At 45.4% G+C, this 22,096-nt stretch overlaps 3 protein-coding genes and 1 long non-coding RNA gene across 9 annotated transcripts in view; 2 read left to right on the top strand and 2 right to left on the bottom strand.

The window, feature by feature from the left end:
* The window catches only part of NIP7 (nucleolar pre-rRNA processing protein NIP7), a 72,740-nt gene extending 62,186 nt beyond the window's left edge, over window positions 1-10,554 (bottom strand). For 2 of the 3 annotated variants that reach the window (XM_081806434.1, XM_081806433.1), the window contains exons 1-4: window positions 10,320-10,501; window positions 10,111-10,197; window positions 9,875-10,013; window positions 9,230-9,370 (exon numbers count right to left, since the gene is read on the bottom strand). In XM_081806434.1, coding sequence (XP_081662560.1) covers window positions 9,230-9,370; window positions 9,875-10,013; window positions 10,111-10,197; window positions 10,320-10,375 — 423 coding nt within the window. In that variant the 5' untranslated portion in view covers window positions 10,376-10,501. Of the gene's footprint in view, window positions 1-8,176; window positions 9,022-9,229; window positions 9,371-9,874; window positions 10,014-10,110; window positions 10,198-10,319 lie in introns of those variants that run through there. The other variant, XM_006730070.3, reaches the window with a different exon arrangement.
* TMED6 (transmembrane p24 trafficking protein 6) lies at window positions 188-7,569 on the top strand. Its single transcript, XM_006730068.3, has 4 exons — window positions 188-2,123; window positions 3,404-3,530; window positions 5,126-5,277; window positions 7,140-7,569. The coding sequence occupies exons 1-4, from the start codon at window positions 1,911-1,913 to the stop codon at window positions 7,371-7,373; spliced, it is 726 nt and encodes a 241-aa protein (XP_006730131.1). The 5' UTR covers window positions 188-1,910; the 3' UTR covers window positions 7,374-7,569.
* Window positions 10,555-10,631: 77 nt separating the features above from the next.
* On the top strand, window positions 10,632-19,524 carry COG8 (component of oligomeric golgi complex 8). 4 transcript variants are annotated; one of them, XM_081806425.1, is made up of 5 exons: window positions 10,632-11,026; window positions 12,156-12,363; window positions 13,196-14,023; window positions 15,802-15,970; window positions 18,874-19,524. In XM_081806425.1, exons 1-5 carry the CDS (start codon window positions 10,632-10,634, stop codon window positions 19,029-19,031), a joined length of 1,758 nt encoding a protein of 585 aa, XP_081662551.1. In that variant the 3' UTR covers window positions 19,032-19,524. The 4 variants fall into 4 exon arrangements, with proteins under 4 accessions (XP_081662551.1, XP_006730168.2, XP_081662552.1 ...); XM_006730105.3 differs by lacking the exon at window positions 18,874-19,524 and adding an exon at window positions 16,757-17,255; XM_081806426.1 differs by lacking the exon at window positions 15,802-15,970.
* On the bottom strand, window positions 14,242-16,738 carry LOC115939808 (uncharacterized). Its single transcript, XR_014140825.1, has 2 exons — window positions 16,589-16,738; window positions 14,242-15,965 (listed from the first exon to the last, which is right to left on the bottom strand). It is a non-coding gene; the product is annotated as an uncharacterized LOC115939808 (long non-coding RNA).
* Window positions 19,525-22,096: the final 2,572 nt, after the last annotated feature.

Raw genomic sequence — 22,096 nt, forward strand, 5'->3', positions numbered from 1 at the left:
AACCATGCTGACTATGTTAAGACGCTGATGTCAGACTGTATTGGATGTTTTAATCCTTGAAAGCCATGTCAAACAGAAATGTGGAAATGTCCTCTTAATTTGTCCTCATATAACATATTTTTGGGACAGAATTCCCCCTTTCTCACTTTTGAGTCGGTGAAAGGCAAGGTACAGTTTTAAAATTCATCCTGTAGGTACAAGTTAGAAACTTTGTACAGCTTTATAATCTATTTACATGTTTTGGGATTTGGTACTACTGTTTTTCCATCAGTTAACCCCAAATGAAGCTACAGTGAAAGGGTGAAACTCTCGATCCCTCTCGATCTGGTTGCAGCTAGTTGTGGTCTTCCTCTATATGTGGTTAGGATCCAGGAGTTTTTATCTCTTCCACGTTTAACATTATTAGACTACGCTCTCTGGGTAGAAGAGTGACACTGTGATACATTTAAGGAAGCAGAATATCCTTATCAGTGTTTCTCCAATTGAGAAATGCGTAAGTCCATTAACACTTTTTAACGTAACTTCAGGGGTATTTTTATACTATTCCTGAAATGTGTACAAACATAAAACTATGCCTACAGCTTCTATAGAACTATAATACATACTATGAACTGATGATTGTTTTGCTGAATCTAAGTCACTGCTCATGACATGGGTAGTGCTGGGACCGTAGCAATGATAGGATGTGGGTGGGTATGCTTGTGCATTGGGAAGTGATCCCAGTCTCTCCCACCTTCACCTTAGCAAGACTGATGGAGAGCCACTGGGCCTGCAGAGTACTGTGATGTTACGTGGCCTTTGCTAGAACTGAATACAGTTATGAGGTCTGTTCTTTGCTTTTTAGTTTATGACACTTAAGGGATTACCACTTGAGAGTCAATGCAATGAAGCAATACCTGGTTAGAAGGTGCTGATGCTGTTTTGTTTTTTTAAGATTATGGCTGAAATCAAAACATTTAGGCACTATCAGCACTCAGAGACTGACAGAAACACTGTCCTGATAGGTAAGAGTGTGAGACCCACTCGGGGCCCCAGCTGCACCAGCTGTGCTTCTGGGACACAGAGCTGGCCACTGGAATCTCTGAATGTCCATTTCCTCATCTCTAAGGCAGTAGGTAATGGTATCTCCCTCCCAGGGCTGTTGTGAGAACATATAGGAAGCAAGTAAATCTCTTAGCTCAATGCCAGCCATGAAGTCAGTGGGTGTTCAATGAGCCTTTTCCCTGCTGAAGAAGTCATAAAGGAGAAAAGATTGAAGGTTTGAACAATATAAATACTCTTTAAGTGGGTTTTTCAATAGCTTTAGAAGAACAGATCAGTCAGGGGGAAAGTAGAACGAGAATTATCAGTGGAGAAGTTTGACCACTGCCTCTTGCTCACTTTATTTGTCCATTAAAATTTTTGCACACACTTCCATGCTATGCTTTTTGCTAAGATCTAGCACTGGACAGAAAATACTCTGTTGAAAGAGGTCTGCCCCACGTATCTTATTGAAGCAATAGGTATCACCTAGCAATTTGATACAAACAGGAGAAACAAATCTCTCTAGGCAAACTTTGTCCGTATGTTCAGATGGTTGTAAATAAACTTACCCAATGTTTATTCCTAAGAAGAACTGAAAAATGATAACCCAAAGGAAGGACAGAAATACCTCTTCTGAAGTAGATTCTATCTAGCACCCATGAAGTAGGTTTGGTAAGCCACTGAGTTTCTGAGGTAAAAACAAAAACTCTTCCTGTGAGCCAAGCATGGGGATATCATGCCAGTTCTATTATGGAATATCCATGTGTGGCCCTGAAACTGGCCTAAGTGTGACTTGTAAGTTAATGATTACCCTAGCAGTTGTCTAAACTACTTGGTTTCACTAGACTGCAAGCACTTCACCTGCAGTGGAATCTCCAGAAAGCAGCATGTTCCCTTTGCTCTTCGGGGCTGGACTGGTGGTTCTGAACCTAGTGACTTCTGCTAGGAGCCAGAAGACAGAACCCCTTAGTGGCTCTGGGGACCAGCTGCTCTTCCATGGAGCAGATCAATCTGACTTTGCCATCATGATCCCTCCAGGAGGCACAGAATGCTTCTGGCAATTTGCCCGCCAGACTGGATACTTCTATTTCAGTTACGAGGTGAGTACACGGGCCCCTCTGGCCATACTGGGGACTTGCTTTTTTGTTTCCTTTTGCAAAGTGGGTCAGGTTTTATTCAAATAGAAGATTCTGGTTGTCTTTATTATGCTGTGATTCCCTACCTGTTAATGAAATGGACCTGCATTTAGATGGAAACTCTTGATGGATGAATAATCCCTAAAACATATGGCTTGACTTCTCAAACTGGGGGCAACGGAGGTGTGCTCAAAGCCATGGGACAAACAGACTGCCTCTTCCTGGAGAGGTAATCATATATTAACTCAGATTTGGAGATGAGAGAGAATCCATTTTTTAAAATAATAAAACAATAAGGATATGGTACAAAGTCGAATGAAAACTTACATGAACTTTGGCAACAGACCCTTAGATTTCAAAGAAAGATGCTTCAGTTTATGGAACTGGGGGAGCCACATTTAGTCTCCCTCTTTAAGGGGTAATTCTGGCAAACTACAGAATCACTGGCTCAAGGTCTCTCTATTTGGCCAGACAATCCTCTGTTTCTTAAGGAAGGTTAATGTTTTCAAGTTGCCTGTTTACAGGCCAAGGACATTTATCCATCCTGTGGTCTTACACCACAGTGCCCAAGGATGGTGAACTCAATAGTAAAGTCAGAGGCTGTTAATTTCCTTTGTTCTTCATCTTAGAAACCTGTTAACTTTCTAAATTTTGTTTACATAGTAATAGACTATGTTGATCTTATTCCATTGCACTGTAACTCAAAGCTTATTTTAAATTAGCTTATCAGAGCCTTTTCTTGTCTCTGAATTTACAACAGAACAGTAGCTACTAATAAGCTCACTGTAGCCTGGGCTTATCAAGACCCAGCTTGAGGAGAAGTGCCTACCGAATGCCTTATTTATTTGCTGTCAAGCAGCAAGTAAACCCAAGTCTGGGACACCACCAGGGAAGTCAAAACCAAGCAAGTTCAATCAACTCTACAGCCAAAAACATATCAATCGATATACACCAGATGTACGTTCTGAGACAGGTCTTCTTAAAAGGAGTGTTACTGGCATTTTGGGCAATTCTTTGTCTTGTAGTACTGTTTCTAATGTGGCAGGATGTTCAACATTGCTGTCTCTTCCTACCCACCCCCCAACACCACTGTTGTCTCAATCAAAACTCCCAGGGAGGATTGGGCAGTACCATCCCTGATTGAGACCCACTGTGCTGATGATCAGGAATGTCAATCTTAGCACTTAGCTAGCTTTCTGGTGATGTAGCAGGGGCTTTTCTCCCTCTTTAATGTGTCTTGGCAGGTGCAGCGGACACTGGGAATGTCACATGACCGACATGTTGCTGCCACTGCACATACCCCACAGGGTTTCCTCATAGACACCTCTCAGAATGTTCGAGGCCAGATAAACTTCTCTACCAAAGAGACAGGTCTGTTTTAATCACCACAGTTACTGTAATAATCATAAGTTTCTTTGAAACTGGGTCAATAATGAGGAAGTACTGAAATTACTCAAGTACATGAAATGTAAAAGCTCTGGCTTTTTCACACAGGGATGATCAAGCAGTAGGGGGACTAAACCGCCTTGAACACCAAAAACTATCCTTCCAACACCAACATCAAATTTTTATTGGAGATTGCCGGCGGCAGAGGACATTAAGTGGCAGGCTGTCCACTGGCAGATTCAGGACAGGGTCTACAGGTGACTAATTATTGTAACTCCAGGGTCCAGAAGCTCAGTTTTATATCATTGTCTCCAATTGATCAGGTTATGAGAAAGTGACCAAAATAGACCCATTTAAAATACAGAATTCCAATTAACAAATTTATTATAGGATAGCATTTCTTTCTAGTTATCATAATACTTGAGGCAGTTACTAAACAGCAGACTCAGAACGAAAGGAAATGCATAGCCATGAAAATATCCACATTCCACAACAAAGCACTTCTCCAGTCACCAGAAAACTTCTACAGCCAGATCAAGTCTGTCCCCACCTTGGACAACATGGGTCAGTTTTTTGGGGTTTTTTTGTTTTTTCCAAGCGAGCGAGTGAGAGCGCAAGCACGCACGAGAGCAAGCACACAAGTGGGGGAGGGGCAAAGGGAGAAGGAGAAGTAGACTCCCCACTGAGCAGGGAGCCCTACACGTGCGGCTTAATCCCAGGACTCCAGGATCATGACCCAAGCCCAAGGCAGATGCTTAACCAACTGAACCACCCAGGCACCCCCCGGCATGGGGTCAGTTTTAATTGCCCTATCAGCCGGGTATACGAAAAAAGACAATGTTTTTCAACCGGGGCATAAAACAATCCTTCATTGTGTAGCACAGGATATTCAGCATCTTTGGCCCCTACCTGCCAGTAGTGCCTTCCAATCATTTTGACAATCAGATACACTGCCACACCTTTCTAATCCCGCTCCTCCCCACTCCCATACACAAAGCATGGCGACCCCAGTTAAAAACCAGCACCAGTACATACCCTAAACCATCAGTTCCTGTACAAACCACCTTGCAGAAGTTACTCCATCCAACAGAATAGCTTCTTTCATTCAAAACACATCAATTTTTTCTCTAGTTTCAAGTTCAAGATGGTATCCCCCAGCTCTAATGGTATACAAGAAGCAGGAAAACACCAGGCTCTTAATTTCAATTCATTTTGTTAAGCAGAAAAGCTTCAAAAAGAGATGTGAGAAATATAAGTTGAAAAAGACGGAGAAAACATTGTTTTCAATCTAGTATAGAACTTAATAAATTTACTTACAAATTTACTAATTTATAGAACTAAGTTACTAATATTTGGCAAAACACAGTATTGTAACTGGTACTTAGTAAAGTAAGTTTCATGGAATATCATATAAGGTATTCCACATCAAAAATTGGATCTTTTTACTTCCTAAGTAAAAAAAAGGAACTACAGTAGCACCTTTAACACTGGTAAACATGTATCTCCAGGGAAATCTAGAGGGTGGTAGGTCAACAAAGGGTGGAGACCAAGATTTGGTAATGATCTAGGGATTCCTACAGGTTTTTATCAGCTTTGTCTAAAAAATCAGCAAAATCACTTTGGTTCTGTGCAAGTGTACCTCAATTTTGGAGTCTTCTATGAGGGACCTGAGATGGACCACAAACAGAAGAATGAAAGAAAACAACTGAATGATACTCTGGATGCAATTGAGGTAACTATTTTGTGGGAGATTGTGGAAACATCCTTGGAAATAAGTAATATCATCTGAGTGAGAGCTCATTTGGGGAGAAACCAAACAGGCACAGGGATCTGAAACCTTTAATTTTTAGGACTTAGAGCTCTTGAAACTCCTCACTTGTTTTATACCAGGAGTTGGCAAACTAGGGCACACAGACCAAATCTGGCCCACTGCCGTTTGTCTTTTTAATTAAAATAGAATTCACCATTTTAAAATGTATAATTCTGTGGTTTTTAGTATATTCCCAAGGTCCTGCCACGATTGCATCTAATTCCAGAACAGTTTCATCACCCCAAAAAGAACTCCATACCCTTTAGTCACTCTTCCTTCTCCATGCCCCCCTCCCAGTCCTGGGCAATCATTCACTAATCAACTTTGTTTCTATAAATTTGCCTATTCTGTACATTGTATGAGTGGAATCATACAATGTGGTCTTTGTTTCTGCCTTCTTTCACTTAGTGTGTTCTCAAGGTTGATCCACATTGTAGCAAGTACTAGTACTTCATTCCCTTTTATGGATGACTAATATTCTCTTGTAGGACTATACCACATTTTGCTTATCCACTCATCACCTCATAGACATTTGGGTTGTCCACTTTTTGGCTTTTATGAATAATGCGGCTATAACATTTGCATGAAGTTTTTTGTAAACATGTTTTCATTTCTGTATACCAAGAAGTGGTATAATCTGGTGGGTCATATGGTAACTGTTTAGCTTCGTGAGTATAACTGCTATTTTTCAGTAGCTAAACCATTTTACACTCCCACCAGCAGTATCTGATGGTTTCAATTTCTCCACATCTTTGCCAACATGCCACTGTCTCTTTTATTATAGCCGTCCTAGTGGGTGTGGAGTTCTATCTTATGGTTTTGAGTTCTGGCTCCCTAATGGCTAAGGACATTGAGCATCTTTTCATGTTTTTTGGCCATTTGTATATCTTCTTTGGAGAACTGTCTATTCAAATCCTTTACCCATTTTAAAATTGGGTGGTCTTTTTATTGAGTTATAAGTTTTTTATATATTCTAGATGTAAGTCCCTTATCAGGTAAGTGATTTGCAGACATTTTCTCCATTCTGTGGGATGTCTTTTCACTTTCTTGATAGTATTTTTCAATGCACAAAAGCCCACTGCCTGTTTCCATAAATGAAGTTTCAATGAAACACAGCTATGCTCATTTGACAATTACATACGACTGCTTTTGTACTAACAATAGCAGAGTTTGGTAGTTGCAACAGGGATTGTATTGCCTGCAAAGCCTAAAATATTTACTGTCTGGTCCCTTAATAGTAAGTTTGCAGGGTGCCTGGGTGGCTCAGTTGGTTGGGTGACTGCCTTTGGCTCAGGTCATGATCCTGGAGTCCTGGGATCGAGTCCCGCATTGGGCTCCCTGCTCGACAGGGAGTCTGCTTCTCCCTCTGACCCTAACCCCTCTCATGTGCTCTCTCAAATAAATAAATAAAATCTTAAAAAAAAAAAAAAGTAAGTTTGCAGGCCTTCGTCTTCTACCGTGTACAAAGAAGACATTGCCAGAACGGCAATGATGTACGGAATACATGCCTAAATCTAAAAATACTCTGAAAGAGCCTTCCAGTTTCAGCACTGAAATTTTTCATTATGAAATTATATCTTTTTAAACTAAGTCCAGACCTTTTTTTTCATATACAGCAAAACCGGCTTTACTAACAACTACAATAACCAACTTACTACATATCATAAAATTATGAGTAAGTTACTCAGCTTCCAGATAACTTAGATTAGTGCTTGTGAGCACCCAAGTGAGACTAGATGGGAGGTAGGGAGGACCCTCTTTTTATTTCACTTTCTGTCCCACAGGAGAATACACGGAAGGTGCAAAACAATATCTTTCACATGTGGAGATACTACAACTTTGCCCGCATGAGGAAAACGGCTGACTTTTTCCTTCTCCAATCAAATTATAACTATGTGAACTGGTGGTCGACAGCTCAGAGCCTTGTTATTGTTCTTTCTGGAATCCTGCAGTTGTATTTCTTAAAGCGTTTCTTCAATGTCCCGAAGACTACAGACACAAAAAAGCCAAGATGCTAAGCCAAAATGACTACAGCACCTTAGCTCTTTTCCTCTGGGATAGAAGCTTTGTCAAAGTTTCAGTCAAATAAGCTTTGAAAAGTTACTGGAAAAAATCAATTTATCTTGTTAGAACATCTTAGTCTATTGCTCTCCTTTCCTCTCCAATTGCCTCAAAATGGCAATAAAATAATAAATGTGCAAGCTTTCATATTAACTATTACTAAAGCGTGTACTAAATGCTACCATCAAAATACTGTTCAACATACAGCAGTCCCTTAACCTTTACTAAGTCTATCTAGAGGGTTAACACAGAACCTTGGGAGGGAGAAGAGTTGAAAAAAATGGGACAAAACATATCTCAGTTTTATATGTTACATACAAAAACAGGAATTGGTAGACTGCTTTTTTGTAGTTAAAAATTTTATTTTTAGAGATGTCACCTTTGGAATTTAAAATAAGCAGGAAAAAAAAGAAAAAAGCAATATATTTAAAGAAATCGTTTATAATATGGCAGTTTTAAAAAACTTAGTGGAATTTTTTCATTTCTAAAAAATATTTCAGTAATTCCAAAAATAATTTTGTCAGGCATGGGCAAGGTTGGAGGAGCTGAATTATTTCAGTGTCTCTGATTAGTGCTTTCTCTCTAGTCCAGTCAGGTAAGTAAATGTTTGTAAGGGAAATCACGTTTTAAGAAATCAAGGTGATGAAAAAAACATTAGCCTGGGATCATACCATCTAAGAAAAAGGAGAACAAGAACCAAGATACATAATCAAACTATACTCATGAGATCCTATCCTTAGTAATAGAAATACCCAGTATATGCAATATAAAAATAATTCTTACCATTTATTTAAACCTAACATTTGCCAGGCACTGTGCTAGTAAGTGCTTTACAAACATGATTTCTAATTCTAAAACCATTCGTAGGTAGATGGTTAAAGCTGTTTTTTGAAGCAGAAGAAAATAAGCTTATCAAAGTTTAATGACACTTCTAAAGCCATATAGCTGGTAGGTGTGAGAACTGGGGTTTGAATCCAAGGTTTTCTTCCACACCACACAGAACCTATTATATAGAAAATTAGCAGAACAAATTGCTATTATTTTATCCAAATTTCATTTGTAAAATCCCATACATGACCTACCGTTCTAATATGGCAATATCTGACTTTCATGGTATTAATAATGAAAATCTATCATGTTCTTATCGTGAGTTTGGAAAAGTATTATCACAGATAACAATAAGCTAGCTATTCTTGTCCTCAGTTCCAATGACTTAGAACCTGTTACTCAAGACAAGAAGCCCTCTGATTCAAATATAAAACACAGTATTCTATTTAGTCACAAAGATCCGAAACACCGTTTTTGAGCCATTTCCGCATAAGAATCCAGCCTGCATTCGTCCATAATAGAAAGAATATGAAACTAAGAAGTCCCTGAAGAAGTCACAGTGTTGACAAAATTCAACATGATGATGGAGCCTACACAGACACAGGAAACAAAGCTAGGCCCTTCCACACAGCCATAAGTCCTTGCGATGATTTCGTTTTAAGTCAAAGTCTCTTCATGCCGCACATATTCCCCAATGTCTGCTTGATGAAATACCACAATCGCCATGGGGTCTACTTTCCTGCAGTCTTGTGTAGACTTTGCTGCCACCCCAAAACCCTGGGATTCAAAAGAAGAGACACTGATTCACTCAAGTCATTCAATAGGCACGCATTGAGGGGTAGAAATAATGAAAATGAAAAAAAACAGTTCTTTGAGAAATTTGAAAGGTGCTGAGAATTTAGTCTCTAAAGCGCACAGACTGAAAATACATCCTTCTTGATTAAAAAGATACCTGATTTTTATAACAGCTACCATCTCTACTCACCAAAGGGACGTCTGCCATGGAGTACACCACCACTCCCTGGTACTGACAAGTATTTTCGGTGATGCGACCCAGCCCAGATTTCAACACATGGTTCCCATAAAGGAAGGACTGCTCTGCTCCAGGCTTTATCCACACTTTATACTACAAAAAAAAAATAATTAAATCCAAGAGACATTAAAATGCTAATTATTGTATCCCTGCAGATAAGCCCGCTGCTGGATATGTGATTAATTTCTTGAATGCATTTTAAGGAAAACAGAAAAACGATGGTTATCTCAAATTGTTCACTCCCTAAAAAGAACTGCCAGGACGTTCTTTCTTCAACTCTACAATCTCTCTCATGGATAGCTCAAAAGCTCTTTTTCTGGATCCCTCTATGCTCTCACCAAAGCCACCAATTTGCTTTTTTTTGAGTGAGGTCTGCATAGGCTTTTCTACTCTGCAGGACATAACTACGACTATGCAACCACACAGCATTCCCATGCCAGAACCCCAACCATGCCCAAGCAGCAAGTCCTGCAAACATCTCCGTGTGCTGGCACTGACTCCGTGGCAGAGAAGCTGCCCAATTATCTGCGTTCTGACGTGGCCCCCATCTTTGACTTCCTTCATCCCCAGTGGGCGAATGAATACCATCCTACAAACCTTGGCATAGGGTGCAAGGTAATCCAGAGCTGTGACGTGCAACCGGAACTTGTGAGTCTTAGTGAATTTTCCGAAGCAGGTCCCCAGCGACACCAGCTTGTCCCCGGAGATGTTGGCGGCCAACTTCAGAATCTTCTCACTGAAGGGGTAAGGAAGAAGAAGGTGTCAGATGACGGAAGCTGGTGGGACCCAGTCCTCCACCCGGGTCCACTGCTGTCCGCCCGGCGCCGCCTCACCTCACGTAGTACACCCGGTCGTTGTGCAGCCTGAAACAGTAGGTGCCGTCGGGCCTGTCGACCAGCAGCTGAAGGTTCTCCCCGATGCTGAAGGCAAAAGGATGACTGGAGACAGCGCCCCAACAGACTCCTCCCGGCCCCGCGCCCCCACTCTACCCGCGCCCTTCCTGCCACACACACATTTCCCCTTCCCCTCCGCGCCCTCTTACTATTTCGCTATCTTCTCAAACATTACGCGGGTCTCTTCTTCAGTCAAAGGCCGCATTTTCCCGCTGGGTTACAACACCGAATCCGCGTGCCTCAGAGGCCGGAAACGGAAGTCAGCCGCCGGCCGCTCCCTGGCAACCCCAAAGCCTGCCTCTCTAGCCGCCTTCAATTTGTTCCCCACGCCAGCGCCGCGTAGCCTGGAGGACCGTCGGGAAAGAAAGCCGGCCGGATACGAACCCCCGGCTGCTTCCGGGCCTAGATTCCGAGCCAGCGCCCTCGCTGGGCCGGAGGGGAAGTGACGCTGCTGCCGGAATATGGCGGCGACGGCGACGATCGCTTCGTCAACCACGGCCTCTGCCACGGCGACGGTCAGTGCAGCGGCTCTCGGGGAGGTGGAGGATGAAGGGCTCCTGGCATCGCTGTTCCGAGACCGCTTCTCCGAGGCCCAGTGGCGGGAGCGGCCCGACGTGGGCCGCTACCTCCGGGAGTTGAGCGGCTCCGGGCTGGAGCGGCTGAGGCGCGAGCCCGAGCGCTTGGCGGAAGAGCGAGCGCAGCTGCTGCAGCAGACGCGCGACTTGGCCTTTGCCAACTACAAGACCTTCATCCGAGGCGCCGAGTGCACCGAGCGCATCCACCGCCTCTTTGGCGACGTGGAGGCGTCGCTCGGCCGCCTGCTCGACCGCTTGCCCAGCTTCCAGCAGAGCTGCAGGTGCGGCGGGCTCGGCACTAAAGGGGCTTTTAGCAACTGTAATAGCTGACATTTATGGTGAAAGAAATAGCTAACACTTACAAAGCACTTACCATGCATGGGTTAGGCTCTCCTCTGAGCATTTTAAAAATCCATTTAAGCTTCACAACAGCTTTGGAGGTAGGTACTGTTATTCCCATTTAATGTTATGAGTAAATTGAGACAGCTTAGGAATTGCCGAAAAGGCTCTTGGAAGCTCGTAATTTCCAACTTAGAACTGGACACCAGCAGCAACTCCCTCATAGGGCTGTTGTGAGTATTAGAGAATCCATGCAAAGCACTTATCATTGGGTCTGACATAGCTAACACTCTGCAGTTCTCAGCTATGATCTACACCCGCAGACCGTTCAAAACTTCCATTGAGAGAAGGCTGACAACGAAATCTTTCCATTTGGATGCAGCAAAAATTATCAAAAAAAATCTCTCCTTAAGCCATATTCTACCTCTCTAGATCCTCAGTCTCTTATCCTTAATTCTGCCTTTCATGGTAAAAGTTTAAGTTTTGAGTCTTTGGATATTTGACAATAGCTTCTGTACCCTTCCAACCTCCAGAATAGAGGACTTCATAAAGCAGGTCTCTGCAATTATGGAGAAGTGAAGACTGTGGAATTAAAAGTGGAACAGCAGCCTAAGAGAAGATTAAGGGGCTGAGGGAATTTGAGGGTGAGGTTGTAGCTTCTAAGCTGGTTAGTGATCACAAAAAGAATAGCTATTATTAACATTTACTGTGTGTCAGGTTCTGTGTTAAATGCTTTATACACATCATCTCATTTAATCCTCACAGCCTTATGAGGTGGGTCCTACTACTATTTTACCAATGAGGAAACAGTTCAGAGATCCTAAGTACCTTGCCAACACTAGTTAAGTGGCAGATCTGGGCTCACATATTGTGTGATCTTGGACAAGTTGCTTAGCCTCTCTGGGATTAAAGTTGCTTCAAGGGTAATAGTACTTACCTAACAGGTTTGGTGTGGAGATTAAATAATAAACCATCCAGCTCAGTGTCCAGTTCATAGTAAATGCTTGGTAATTGTAGCTAACTTTTGGATGTAGAGCAGTGAGCAACCAATATTCTCCTGTTTGTTACTAGAAACTTTGTCAAAGAAGCTGAGGAGATCAGCTCCAACCGCCGGATGAACACCCTGACTCTAAACCGGCACACAGAAATCCTGGAAATCCTGGAGATTCCTCAGCTAATGGACACCTGTGTCCGGAACAGCTATTATGAAGAGGCCCTGGAGCTTGCAGCCTACGTACACCGACTGGAAAGGAAATACTCCTCCATCCCTGTCATCCAGGTAGTCAAACTGCCCCAAAAGGACTCAAACTGATGTTCTTGTAATCAGTAATTCTGTGGTCATCACTGAACCTTTAGGCAGAAATCTTAGGGAAATTTTGCATGTTTCATATCGGTTTCTGCCAGCCAGACAGGCTTGAACATGAAACATTCATTCATTCATTCAACTGATAAATATTAATCATGTACCAGACACTGATCTAGGTGCTGGGAAGACAATGAGACAAAGCAGAGAAGGCCCTAGTTTTCATGAATGTAAGTTGATAGTTGGCAAATAAATAAATAACATGATCCTTTCAGATAATGGTAACTATCTGAAGAAAATAAATTAGGGAATGGGTAGAAGGAGACTAGGGTGAGGTACCCTAGATAGAGTGGTGAGGAAAAGCTCTGTTGGAGAGATAATATTTAAGCTGAGAACCAGATGATGAGAAGGAACCAGCCACACGAAGATGTGGGGAAAGAGCAAATCAGAAAGTGGAAAAAGGTATAGCAGACTGACGAGGGGACAAGTTGAGAGTGTTTAAGAAATACGAAGACAGAAAAAAAAGAAAAAGACAGCCAGTGTGACAGGATTGCAGTGAGCAAGGGGACAGAATTAGGAAGCGGGTGAGGCAGGAGAACAAAACAGGGCCTGTAGGCCACAGTGAATAGTTACATATGGCCACAGTGAATTAGATCTTTGTTGGTAAGCCTGTACACATCAACTTTAGGAAATCTTCATATATCAGGAAAAGCAGTGGGAATGTTGATCTGCAGTATTCAGGGGTAGTGGAATGGATTCCTGGAAGTATCTTTCCCAGTGTGGTGTGACCGACCCCCTATATTGTCAGGGCATTGTGAATGAAGTGCGCCAGTCCATGCAGCTGATGCTGAGCCAGCTGATCCAGCAGCTAAGAACCAACATCCAGCTCCCTGCCTGCCTCCGTGTCATTAGCTTCCTGCGGTGCATGGATGTCTTCACTGAGGCTGAGTTGAGGGTGAAGTTTCTTCAGGCCCGAGATGCTTGGCTCCGTTCCATCCTGACTGCCATCCCCAATGATGATCCCTATTTCCACATCACAAAAACCATTGAGGCCTGCCGTGTCCATCTGTTCGATATCATCACCCAGTACCGTGCCATATTCTCCGATGAGGACCCATTGTTGCCCCCTGCCACGGGTGAGCACACTATGAATGAGAGTGCCATCTTCTACGGCTGGGTGCTACAGAGAATCTCACAGTTCCTGCAGGTGCTGGAGAATGACCTTCACCGGGGGATTGGTGGTCGTCTAGACTCTTTGCTGGGTCAGTGCATGTACTTTGGGCTATCCTTCAGCCGGGTGGGGGTCGATTTCCGGGGCCAGTTGGCTCCTGTTTTCCAGCGGGTGGCCATCAGCACTTTCCAGAAAGCAATTCAGGAAGCAGTGGAGAAGTTCCAGGATGAAATGAATTCCTACACCCTCATCTCAGCTCCACCCATCCTGGGCAGCAGTAACCTGCCTGCTGCTGTGCCAGTCACTCAGCCGGGGACACTGCAGCCACCCATGGTGCTCTTAGATTTCCCACCCCTTGCCTGCTTCCTCAACAATATTCTGGTTGCCTTCAATGATCTGCGCCTCTGCTGTCCTGTGGCCCTGGCACAGGGTGTGACTAGGGCCCTGGAGGACGCCCTTGCCAAGGTGAGCACATCCTGTTGGCTCTCTACTGGGGCTTTCTTTGGTAACAGGTGGCCAAACTTTTGTAAAAAATAAACCAGTTTATGTGGTAGGTGGTTGCACAGTTAGGCTTAGTGGGGTTTTAGAGATTTTTCTGATTGAGAAGCTCTGGTTAGTCCCCCATCATGGGACCTAGAACAATTCATGCAGTGGCTCACCTGTAATAATGATTCAGTGAAGTATTAGTTTTCTACTGCTGCATAACAAACACAGCAGCCTAAAACAACATACATTTATTTTTTTCCCAGTTTCTTTGAATTGGGAGTCCTGGGTCCTCTGCTCAGGATCTCACAAAATTACAGTCAAGGTGTTGGTCAGGCCACAGTCTCATCTAAAGCTTGGGGTACCCTTTCAAGCTCATTCATGTTGGCAGATTTCTGTTCTTTGCAGTTGTAGGTTTAAGGCCTTTAGGTCCTAGAAGCCGCCTCACTCCATACAGTGTGGCTTTCTGATTCTTCAAAGCCAACGGAGAGCAACTCTCCTGCGTAAATCTCTTCTTTTAGGGAAATCCTCAACCCTTTTTTAAAAGGCTTATCTGATTAAGTCAGGCCCACCCAGGATATCCCTTGATTGTAACTCAAAGTCAACTGATTAGGGGCTTTGATTACATCTGCAAAATCCTTCACCTTTGCCACATTCTATTGGTTAGAAACAAGCCACACATTCTGCCTGCAATCAAGGGGAAGGGATTACACAAAGGAGTGGATACCAGGGGCTGGGATTCAAAAGAACCATCTTAGAATTCTACATAATACAAGAAATTCTACAACCAATAATATCCTGCACATTTTTTACATATTTAAACCTTTAGATATTGGGATGTTTCTTACAACTTAATGGCATCTTATAATTGCTGTCAGCCGGGTGGCAGTTGTGACATGGTTATATAAAATCTTTCTGGGCCTAGCTCTCTCACTCTTGAGCTTGCCCGCTCTCATATCTCAAGAGTGTACTTTTTGCTTTAATAAACTTTCCCACTTGTGTTACTCAAAAAAAAAAAAAAAAAAATGTTAATGCCCTCCTGTGAGAGAAAGCAAGCATGAGCATTGAAACTTTGTAGTCAGTGAAATTCAGGTAATAGTAATCTGCTAATATTTATAGAGAACTTACTCCATGCCAGGTAGTGTTCATCATATTTTATACCTATTAAGACTTGATCCTCACAACCCTAAGAGGTAGGTCCTGTTGCAGACCCTACTCTATAGATAAGGAAACTGAGGAACAGAGGGCACAAAGTGTTTAAGTAATCATATGGAAGTCACAAAACCAGCAAGAGGCACAGTTAGGACTTGGAACCAGGAATGTCAGCTAGGTTGTTCTGTTATTTGTATGTGAATCTTCTTTTCTAGCTCTGTGTTCTTTTATAATTTTCTAGCAGTCTAGCTTCCTGGAACCTCAACTGCCTTACTCAGTAAAAACCTTATACAGTTTTGCTTCATTTTCCTGGATCCAATATAGTTCTGGTCATCTCCTTTAGGAATCAAGAACCTCTTGATGCTTTTCTACTGAAAGTGGAAAGTGTACCAGTAATGAAACAAGTTGGGTTTGGGTCAGAAATACATTAATGAAGTGACAGAACTGTGGAGAGTGACAATTCTGAATTTAAACAAGACAGTAATATAATGTACTGTTTGGAATGACTTTCTTTATGAAAACTTGAGGGCTGCACATTTGTGCTTAGTTTCAGGTACTGCTGATGGTGATAGACTACTCTAGTGACTGATGGTGCCCTTGTCTCCTAGGTAACCAAAACAATCCTGGCCTTCCATCGCGCAGAAGAGGCTGCTTTCAGCAGTGGGGAGCAAGAGCTCTTTGTCCAGTTCTGCACTGTCTTCCTGGAAGACCTTGTTCCTTATTTAAATCGCTGTCTCCAAGTCCTTTTTCCACCAGCTCAGATAGCACAGACCTTAGGTAAGAGAAAGGAGGAGAAAGATCTTTAAAACTACTTTATTGATATAATTCATATACTAAATAAAATTCACCCATTTGTAAAACTCAATGTTTTTTAGTAAGTATACAGAGATGTACAATCATTACCACTATCCAATTTTAAAATATTTCCATCACCCCAAAAAGATCCCTCTAGCCCAATGTAGTCATTCCCCAATCTCACTGTTAGCCCCTGGCAACCCCTAATCAGCTTTCTGTTACCAGAGATTTGCCTTTTCTGGACATTTCATATAAATTAAATAATACAGTATATGTATATCTGGCTAAGTGGAAGCAGCTAGTCACAGGAGAACCACCTATTGTAGGACTCTATTTATATGAAATGTCCAGAGAAGGTATTTTAAAAAGATTTTTCCTAACTTGTCTTCACTTCCCTGTGCCCACTCTCTGTGCCAGGAGTGGGGGCCGGGGGAGGCAGAGCTTCCCTTAGGGCAGTCGGCCAGTGGCCACACCAGCAGAATGGCTGTTAGCCACTTTCCCCCAGCTTTCTCCTTGGGCCTGGCACAGGGAAGCCAGTGCCTTCTGAGGTTCTCTTGGCTTTTAACTCGATCCACCCTCCATTGTGTTATTCCAGATTACCTTCAAAGTCTCGCCTCATAGTATAGTTTCCTGTCCCGTATCACGAAGACGACTTTTACTGTATGGAAATGTGGAAACTGTCCTGTAAGTTTTTCTCCCCTGTGACACATCAATATTTAAATTTACTAAACGTTTTTTCTACTTCACTTTCTCTACCTTCTGGGTCAGGCATTCCACCCACTCAGCTCTCCAAGTACGGAAACCTTGGGCATGTGAACATCGGCCTCGTCCAGGAGCCTCTTGCCTTCCTCCTGCCGAAAAGAGAGCTGGTCCTCTGTCTAGATGAAAAGGAGCTGGTGCCGGAGCTCGCAGCTCCAGCAGCCGCCGCCGAGGAGTCAGGCTTGGAGCCCGTCGCTGCAGCTCGCCCTGAGGACGCGCAGGAGCAGGCGGACTCAGCCGAGGCGCCGCAGGCTGAGGCGCCCGGTGCGGACCCCTAGCCGGCGCCCCTGCACCCAGCCGCGGCGCGGCCCGGGGCACGGGACGGCCAGGGCTTCCTGCCGCGCCCGCGGGGAGGCGAGGCCGGCCTCGGAGAGCACCGGGCAGCCCTAGGGGGAAGGCTGCAAACGCATTCGTGACAGCAAACGAAAAGGGGGACCTCTGCGTCACGCTCGCCAATGGATGATCATACCGTAAAACACGGAATTCCCTAATAAAGTTGCTGACGTCACGGAGGCGGGCTGAGCTCTGGGGCCGCGCCGGCGCTCCCGGAAGGCGCGCGGGAACTCTGCTTCCCGGCGTCCCCCGCGACGGGAGCGCTCGCCTACGGGGGCCGGGGAGGGCGGCGGCGGCCGGGCGGCTGTGCTCGGCGCACCGGGGGCCGGATGGGAGCCGGGCTGCTGCTGGGGACGCTGCTGGCGCGGGCGCGTCACTGCTTGGGGCCGGCCCCTCCGTGGGGACGGGGAGCGGCGGCCGGCGGCGCCCGGGCCTGCAGTTCCGCGCCCGCCCGGGACGGCCTCGAGGGCCCGGCGCGCCGGCGGTCCTACTGGCGCTACGTGCGGCGTCTGGTGCGGGGCGCGCCCGAGCCGCCGTACCCGCGCGTGTGCCAGGTCGGGGACCCGGCGCTGCGGGCCGTGGCGGGCCCTGTGGACCCGGCGCAGCTGGCGGGGCCCGAACTGCAGATGCTGGTGCAGAGGTTGGTGCAGGTGATGCGGCGCCGACGCTGCGTGGGCCTGAGCGCTCCGCAACTCGGGGTGCCGCTGCAGGTGCTGGCTTTAGAGTTCCCCGAGGCGTTCTTCCGCGCCTGCGCGCCGCCCCTGCGCGAGGCCCGCCAGATGGAGCCCTTCCCCCTGCGCGTGTTCGTGAACCCCCGCCTGCGGGTGCTAGACAGCCGCCTGGTCACCTTCCCTGAGGGCTGCGAGAGCGTCGCCGGCTTCCTGGCCTGCGTGCCCCGCTTCCAGGCCGTGCAGATCTCAGGTGCGGAGGGGCCGGGGGGGGGGGGGTCGGTGGCTTTGGGGCGGTTGGATAAACGCGTGCGTCTCTTACCCCGCCTATGGAGGCGGCGACCTCGGATCCCATGAAACAGTTTTCGCAAAGCTCCAGTAAAGCGCAGACTTGTGAAAGTGTAGGCTCAGCGAAGCCTCCCGGCAGAATCCTGGAGTGGACGTGATTCAAGACTGACCGATAGGGATGGGGAATGGCGGCCAGTGTGACAGCAGAGCCAGCTCCTCGGGGGCGTGGTTTGGGCTGGGAACGCGGCCTAGTTCCGATGTTGCCGCACTCCCAAGTCCTCTGCTCTGTGCCCTCTCGCTCGCTGTCTCGCACAAATACACTCTACCCAATTGGAGCCATCGTGGCGGAATGGGAGAAGTGGCACCCAGCTTTGCCCAGCCCGGGGTGATAAGCCACAGGACGTTTGGTGTAATCTGATTTGTTGCCGGAGTTGGAATGATTGTTCCTCTTGAGTAGGCCACTTGGTCCAGGTCAGAAAGTAAATGGTACCCCTTTATTTTGTAGTGTACCAAGTTGAAAGACTTTTAGGAATTGAAATAAATCAGTAGTATATCAGAAATGGGAGGAAATGTTCAGAAATGAAGCACCTTAGGAAGATCATTTCTCATCTCAGCCCCATAGTAAGTCCAGCAACCTAACAGCATTAGAACCACACTGAATACTTGGTAATGTGTAGAGTTGAGGCATCTTTTCTGGGAAGAATAGGGGCTGCTGTCTGCATTCCCTTCTGATGTTGCCTCTTGTCAACAGGAACAGCCAGAGGCAGGGAAAAGGTAAGGAGATTAAAAATGATGCGGTTAAGCATATCCTTACCCAGGCTGTAACTTACTTTGCAGGGCTGGACCCCAAAGGGGAGCAGGTGGTGTGGCAGGCAAGCGGATGGGCAGCCCGTATCATCCAGCACGAGATGGACCACTTGCAGGGCTGCCTGTTCATTGACAAAATGGACAGCAAGACATTTACGAACATCTACTGGATGGAGGTGAATGATTAAAATTTTCCTGCTGCATCTGAGGATTCTGGAAATGAAAACACAAACACTTGGGATTTGAGCTGGGCATGGCTTGCCTGTTATCAACTTGATATTGGGTTGGCTCTGACAGAAAACAGAATTGCCAAACCAGGTTGGAGGAATATATAAAAAATGTTTGCCCTGAAATCATCCATGGACAAAATACTGCCTTCAACGTGAAAAGAAAATGAACTCCCCCAAAGAGTAGACATTTTCTGATGATTTTGTGTGGTAAAAAGTGGGGCAAATAGGGCGCCTGGGTGGCTCAGTTGGTTAAGCGACTGCCTTCGGCTCAGGTCATGATCCTGGAGTCCCTGGATCGAGTCCCGCATCGGGCTCCCTGCTCGGCAGGGAGTCTGCTTCTCCCTCTGACCCTCCCCCCTCTCATGTGCTCTCTCTCATTCTCTCTCTCTCAAATAAATAAAATCTTTAAAAAAAAAAAAAAAGTGGGGCAAATAACCACTCCTAGTAGACATGATTTCATAGACCTGTATGATCTATCCCAAAGCCAAGATTTGATAATGACATAATCCCAAAATATCTGAAAGCTATGTTTAAAAACGCAGGTTAAGACTGCGGTTGACTCATCTTCACTGAGTTCTTATTTTTACAAAGGGCTTGTGTGTGTCTTACCTGCAGAGTCCTTTGCCTTGGACAACAGTTTGCTTGTGTAAGTAAAACAGAACAGAATGGCCACAGTTCATGAAGTGTTTAATGACAGTGTTAACATAAATGAGTACCCACACATTTTACCAGGTTCACAAGTTTTAGTCTCCACCTTCTGCCTTTAACAGATTTGGGGATGATTTTCCTGCTAAGATTTCTTGGGCAGCTGCTATTTGGCTCATTCTTTTTGTGGAGCTCATGGATCAGGGCTAGGGGAGGGATGATAGTTGACGAAGCAATGAACCTCTTCCTGTCACAATTAGAAAAGAAAGCAAAACTTGTGCTTCCTGGTCACCACACTTATTTTGGAAAACTAAATTAGCATCACCCTGACCAATGATTAGCCTTAAGACACTGTCAGAGCTTTGCAAGAGGTGAAGGAACTTGTTTCTCTAGATACTGGTCTTGCCTCATTTCTATGTTGAGTTTTGCAACATGGGTACTCTTACCAGAGTTCTCAAAATCCTAGTACCCATGTAGTAAGTCCAGTAAGTTGTTTAGAAAAAACTTGTTTTAAACAGTAGTTAACTAAACGAACCCAGTATGGCTTTCTCTAAACAGGCCACCCTCTGGGGGCCTAAGAGGTCAAGCAAAAGGGAACTGGCGCTCTCTGCATTAAACTTTGGAAGGGAGTAAGAGCCGGCACTGCTCCAAGGTGAGGTTAGATACTCCGCCACTGGGAAAGTCTGTAGAAAACTCTCATTTATACTATAAACATGAATCCTTAGGAAAATGAGGATTTAGTGACCCTCCTTTCCCTTGGACAATGTTCAGAAGCTCCTGCAGGGTGGCTTCAGAATACTCAGAAGCTTCCTTACAGTGCTCTGAGGTTAACAGTCCTTACTGATGCCTTTGTAATGAGGATCAGTAAAATTTGCCTGCAGCTTCCTGACCTGGGGACCCGAGTATGTGGTTGCTCAGAGTGGACCTTGGAGAAAGCCTGAAACTCTCCATTACTGACAACATGAGATTTACTACTCTAACCAAATCCACCAAGGAGGATTTGTGCAACTAGCTACTACAGCCCAAAGCAGCAAATCTGCATTTCTCATAAAATCTCACCCACCTCAGGGAGATGTATCAGGCACAATAACCACACATACAGATCAGCATCTCGAGCTAAGGAAAGTTTTAGAAGTCAACTACCGAAGTCAAAGCCAAGGTAGACAGAAGGTTTAAGCCAGAATTCCCAAGTAGGGAAGAGTGAATTTCAGAGTTAGCATTTAGGGGAGGAAATACCTCTGCACCTGTGAGCCATGTATAACATGGATGGTGAGGGCATGCCATCAGTCTGCGGTGACTTTGGCCTCACATGTGAGTAGGACATTCATCAGCCTGCATCCTGTCACTGATGGTGGAGAGAGGAATGGAGAAGCATGGCATCTGTGACAGCCGTGACCAGAGCTATGAAGATGAACCACAGCAGCCCCGGTTTCTGTTAACCCCTGTGACTTGCCAAGGTGTCTGAGCAGTAGAAAGGAAGATTTTAAAAACAAAGCAAGCAAGGACCTTGTGATTCAAGTAAAGGTGACTGGAGGTAGAGTAAGAAAACACAAGTAGCTAAAATGAAAGAGTGGGGCAGTGTCCTGTGTCCTGTGCTGGCTTCTAGTCCAGCGTTCACCAACAGTAACTGGTGGCTGAGGGCACCTAACTAAAGCGAGAGCCATGGGAACTCCTGAGTGACAAAGATGCCAGCCACGGTTGCTGCCAAGGCGTCACCTGGTCAGGCCTGCTGAGGCACCTGGTATTGAGGCAGTGCGAACGTACCCACACTGGACAGGAGCACCTGGGCCCAAGCCTTCAAGGAACCCAACAAAAGTTGGCTCAATTCAGCCATTCCTAACCAAATCAAAGACCACCATGGTGCAAGGCTACTGTGATCTAAGAGTTGGCCACATCATCAGTTCTGGACAATCTGGGTTTTAGTAAGACCTGGAGCAATAATCACAGCTTCTGGAGGGGGAGGGGAAGTAGACCAGCCCGATGGCAGGCCTTTTGTGTATTCGTGTGCACACAGTTAAGCAGCACAGCCTCCTACTCAGCATTTCTAGGGCTGCCAGCTCTAGAGCCTTCGAGGGGGGCGGGGAGGGGGTCTCGAGATCAGGAGTCACAAATTCAAATGGCCACAGGGGCTAGGCAGGCAACCTGGAGGACTGAAGCAGTGCATGTGGAGATGGGTGAGCTGGAGAGAGTGTTCTGCTTCTGAGCAGGGCAGCCCCTCTGGCTGTGGCCGACAGGCTGCCTCATGGGGACGCAGGCCCAGCATTGCCTAATCTCCCAGAAGCCAGAAATCTGCATTTTCACATCAACTCTTGATTTTTCAATGTTGGCAGCAGACCAAACCAAACACAGCTGCAGGCCATGTCTGGGCCACAGGCCTC

The sequence above is a fragment of the Leptonychotes weddellii genome, chromosome 16, assembly GCF_054177405.1.
Source record: "Leptonychotes weddellii isolate Sample4059 chromosome 16, ASM5417740v2, whole genome shotgun sequence".
Taxonomy (NCBI): Eukaryota; Metazoa; Chordata; class Mammalia; order Carnivora; family Phocidae; genus Leptonychotes; species Leptonychotes weddellii.

Coding starts and splice junctions, on each gene's coding strand:
- TMED6 (XM_006730068.3), top strand. CDS start 1,911: ATGTTCCCTTTGCTCTTCGGGGCTGGACTGGTGGTTCTGAACCTAGTG. Junction 3,531..5,125: donor CTTCTCTACCAAAGAGACAG/GTCTGTTTTAAT, acceptor GGATTCCTACAG/GTTTTTATCAGCTTTGTCTA. Junction 5,278..7,139: donor ATACTCTGGATGCAATTGAG/GTAACTATTTTG, acceptor TCTGTCCCACAG/GAGAATACACGGAAGGTGCA.
- COG8 (XM_006730105.3), top strand. CDS start 10,632: ATGGCGGCGACGGCGACGATCGCTTCGTCAACCACGGCCTCTGCCACG. Junction 12,364..13,195: donor CCTCCATCCCTGTCATCCAG/GTAGTCAAACTG, acceptor CTATATTGTCAG/GGCATTGTGAATGAAGTGCG. Junction 14,024..15,801: donor TGGAGGACGCCCTTGCCAAG/GTGAGCACATCC, acceptor CTTGTCTCCTAG/GTAACCAAAACAATCCTGGC.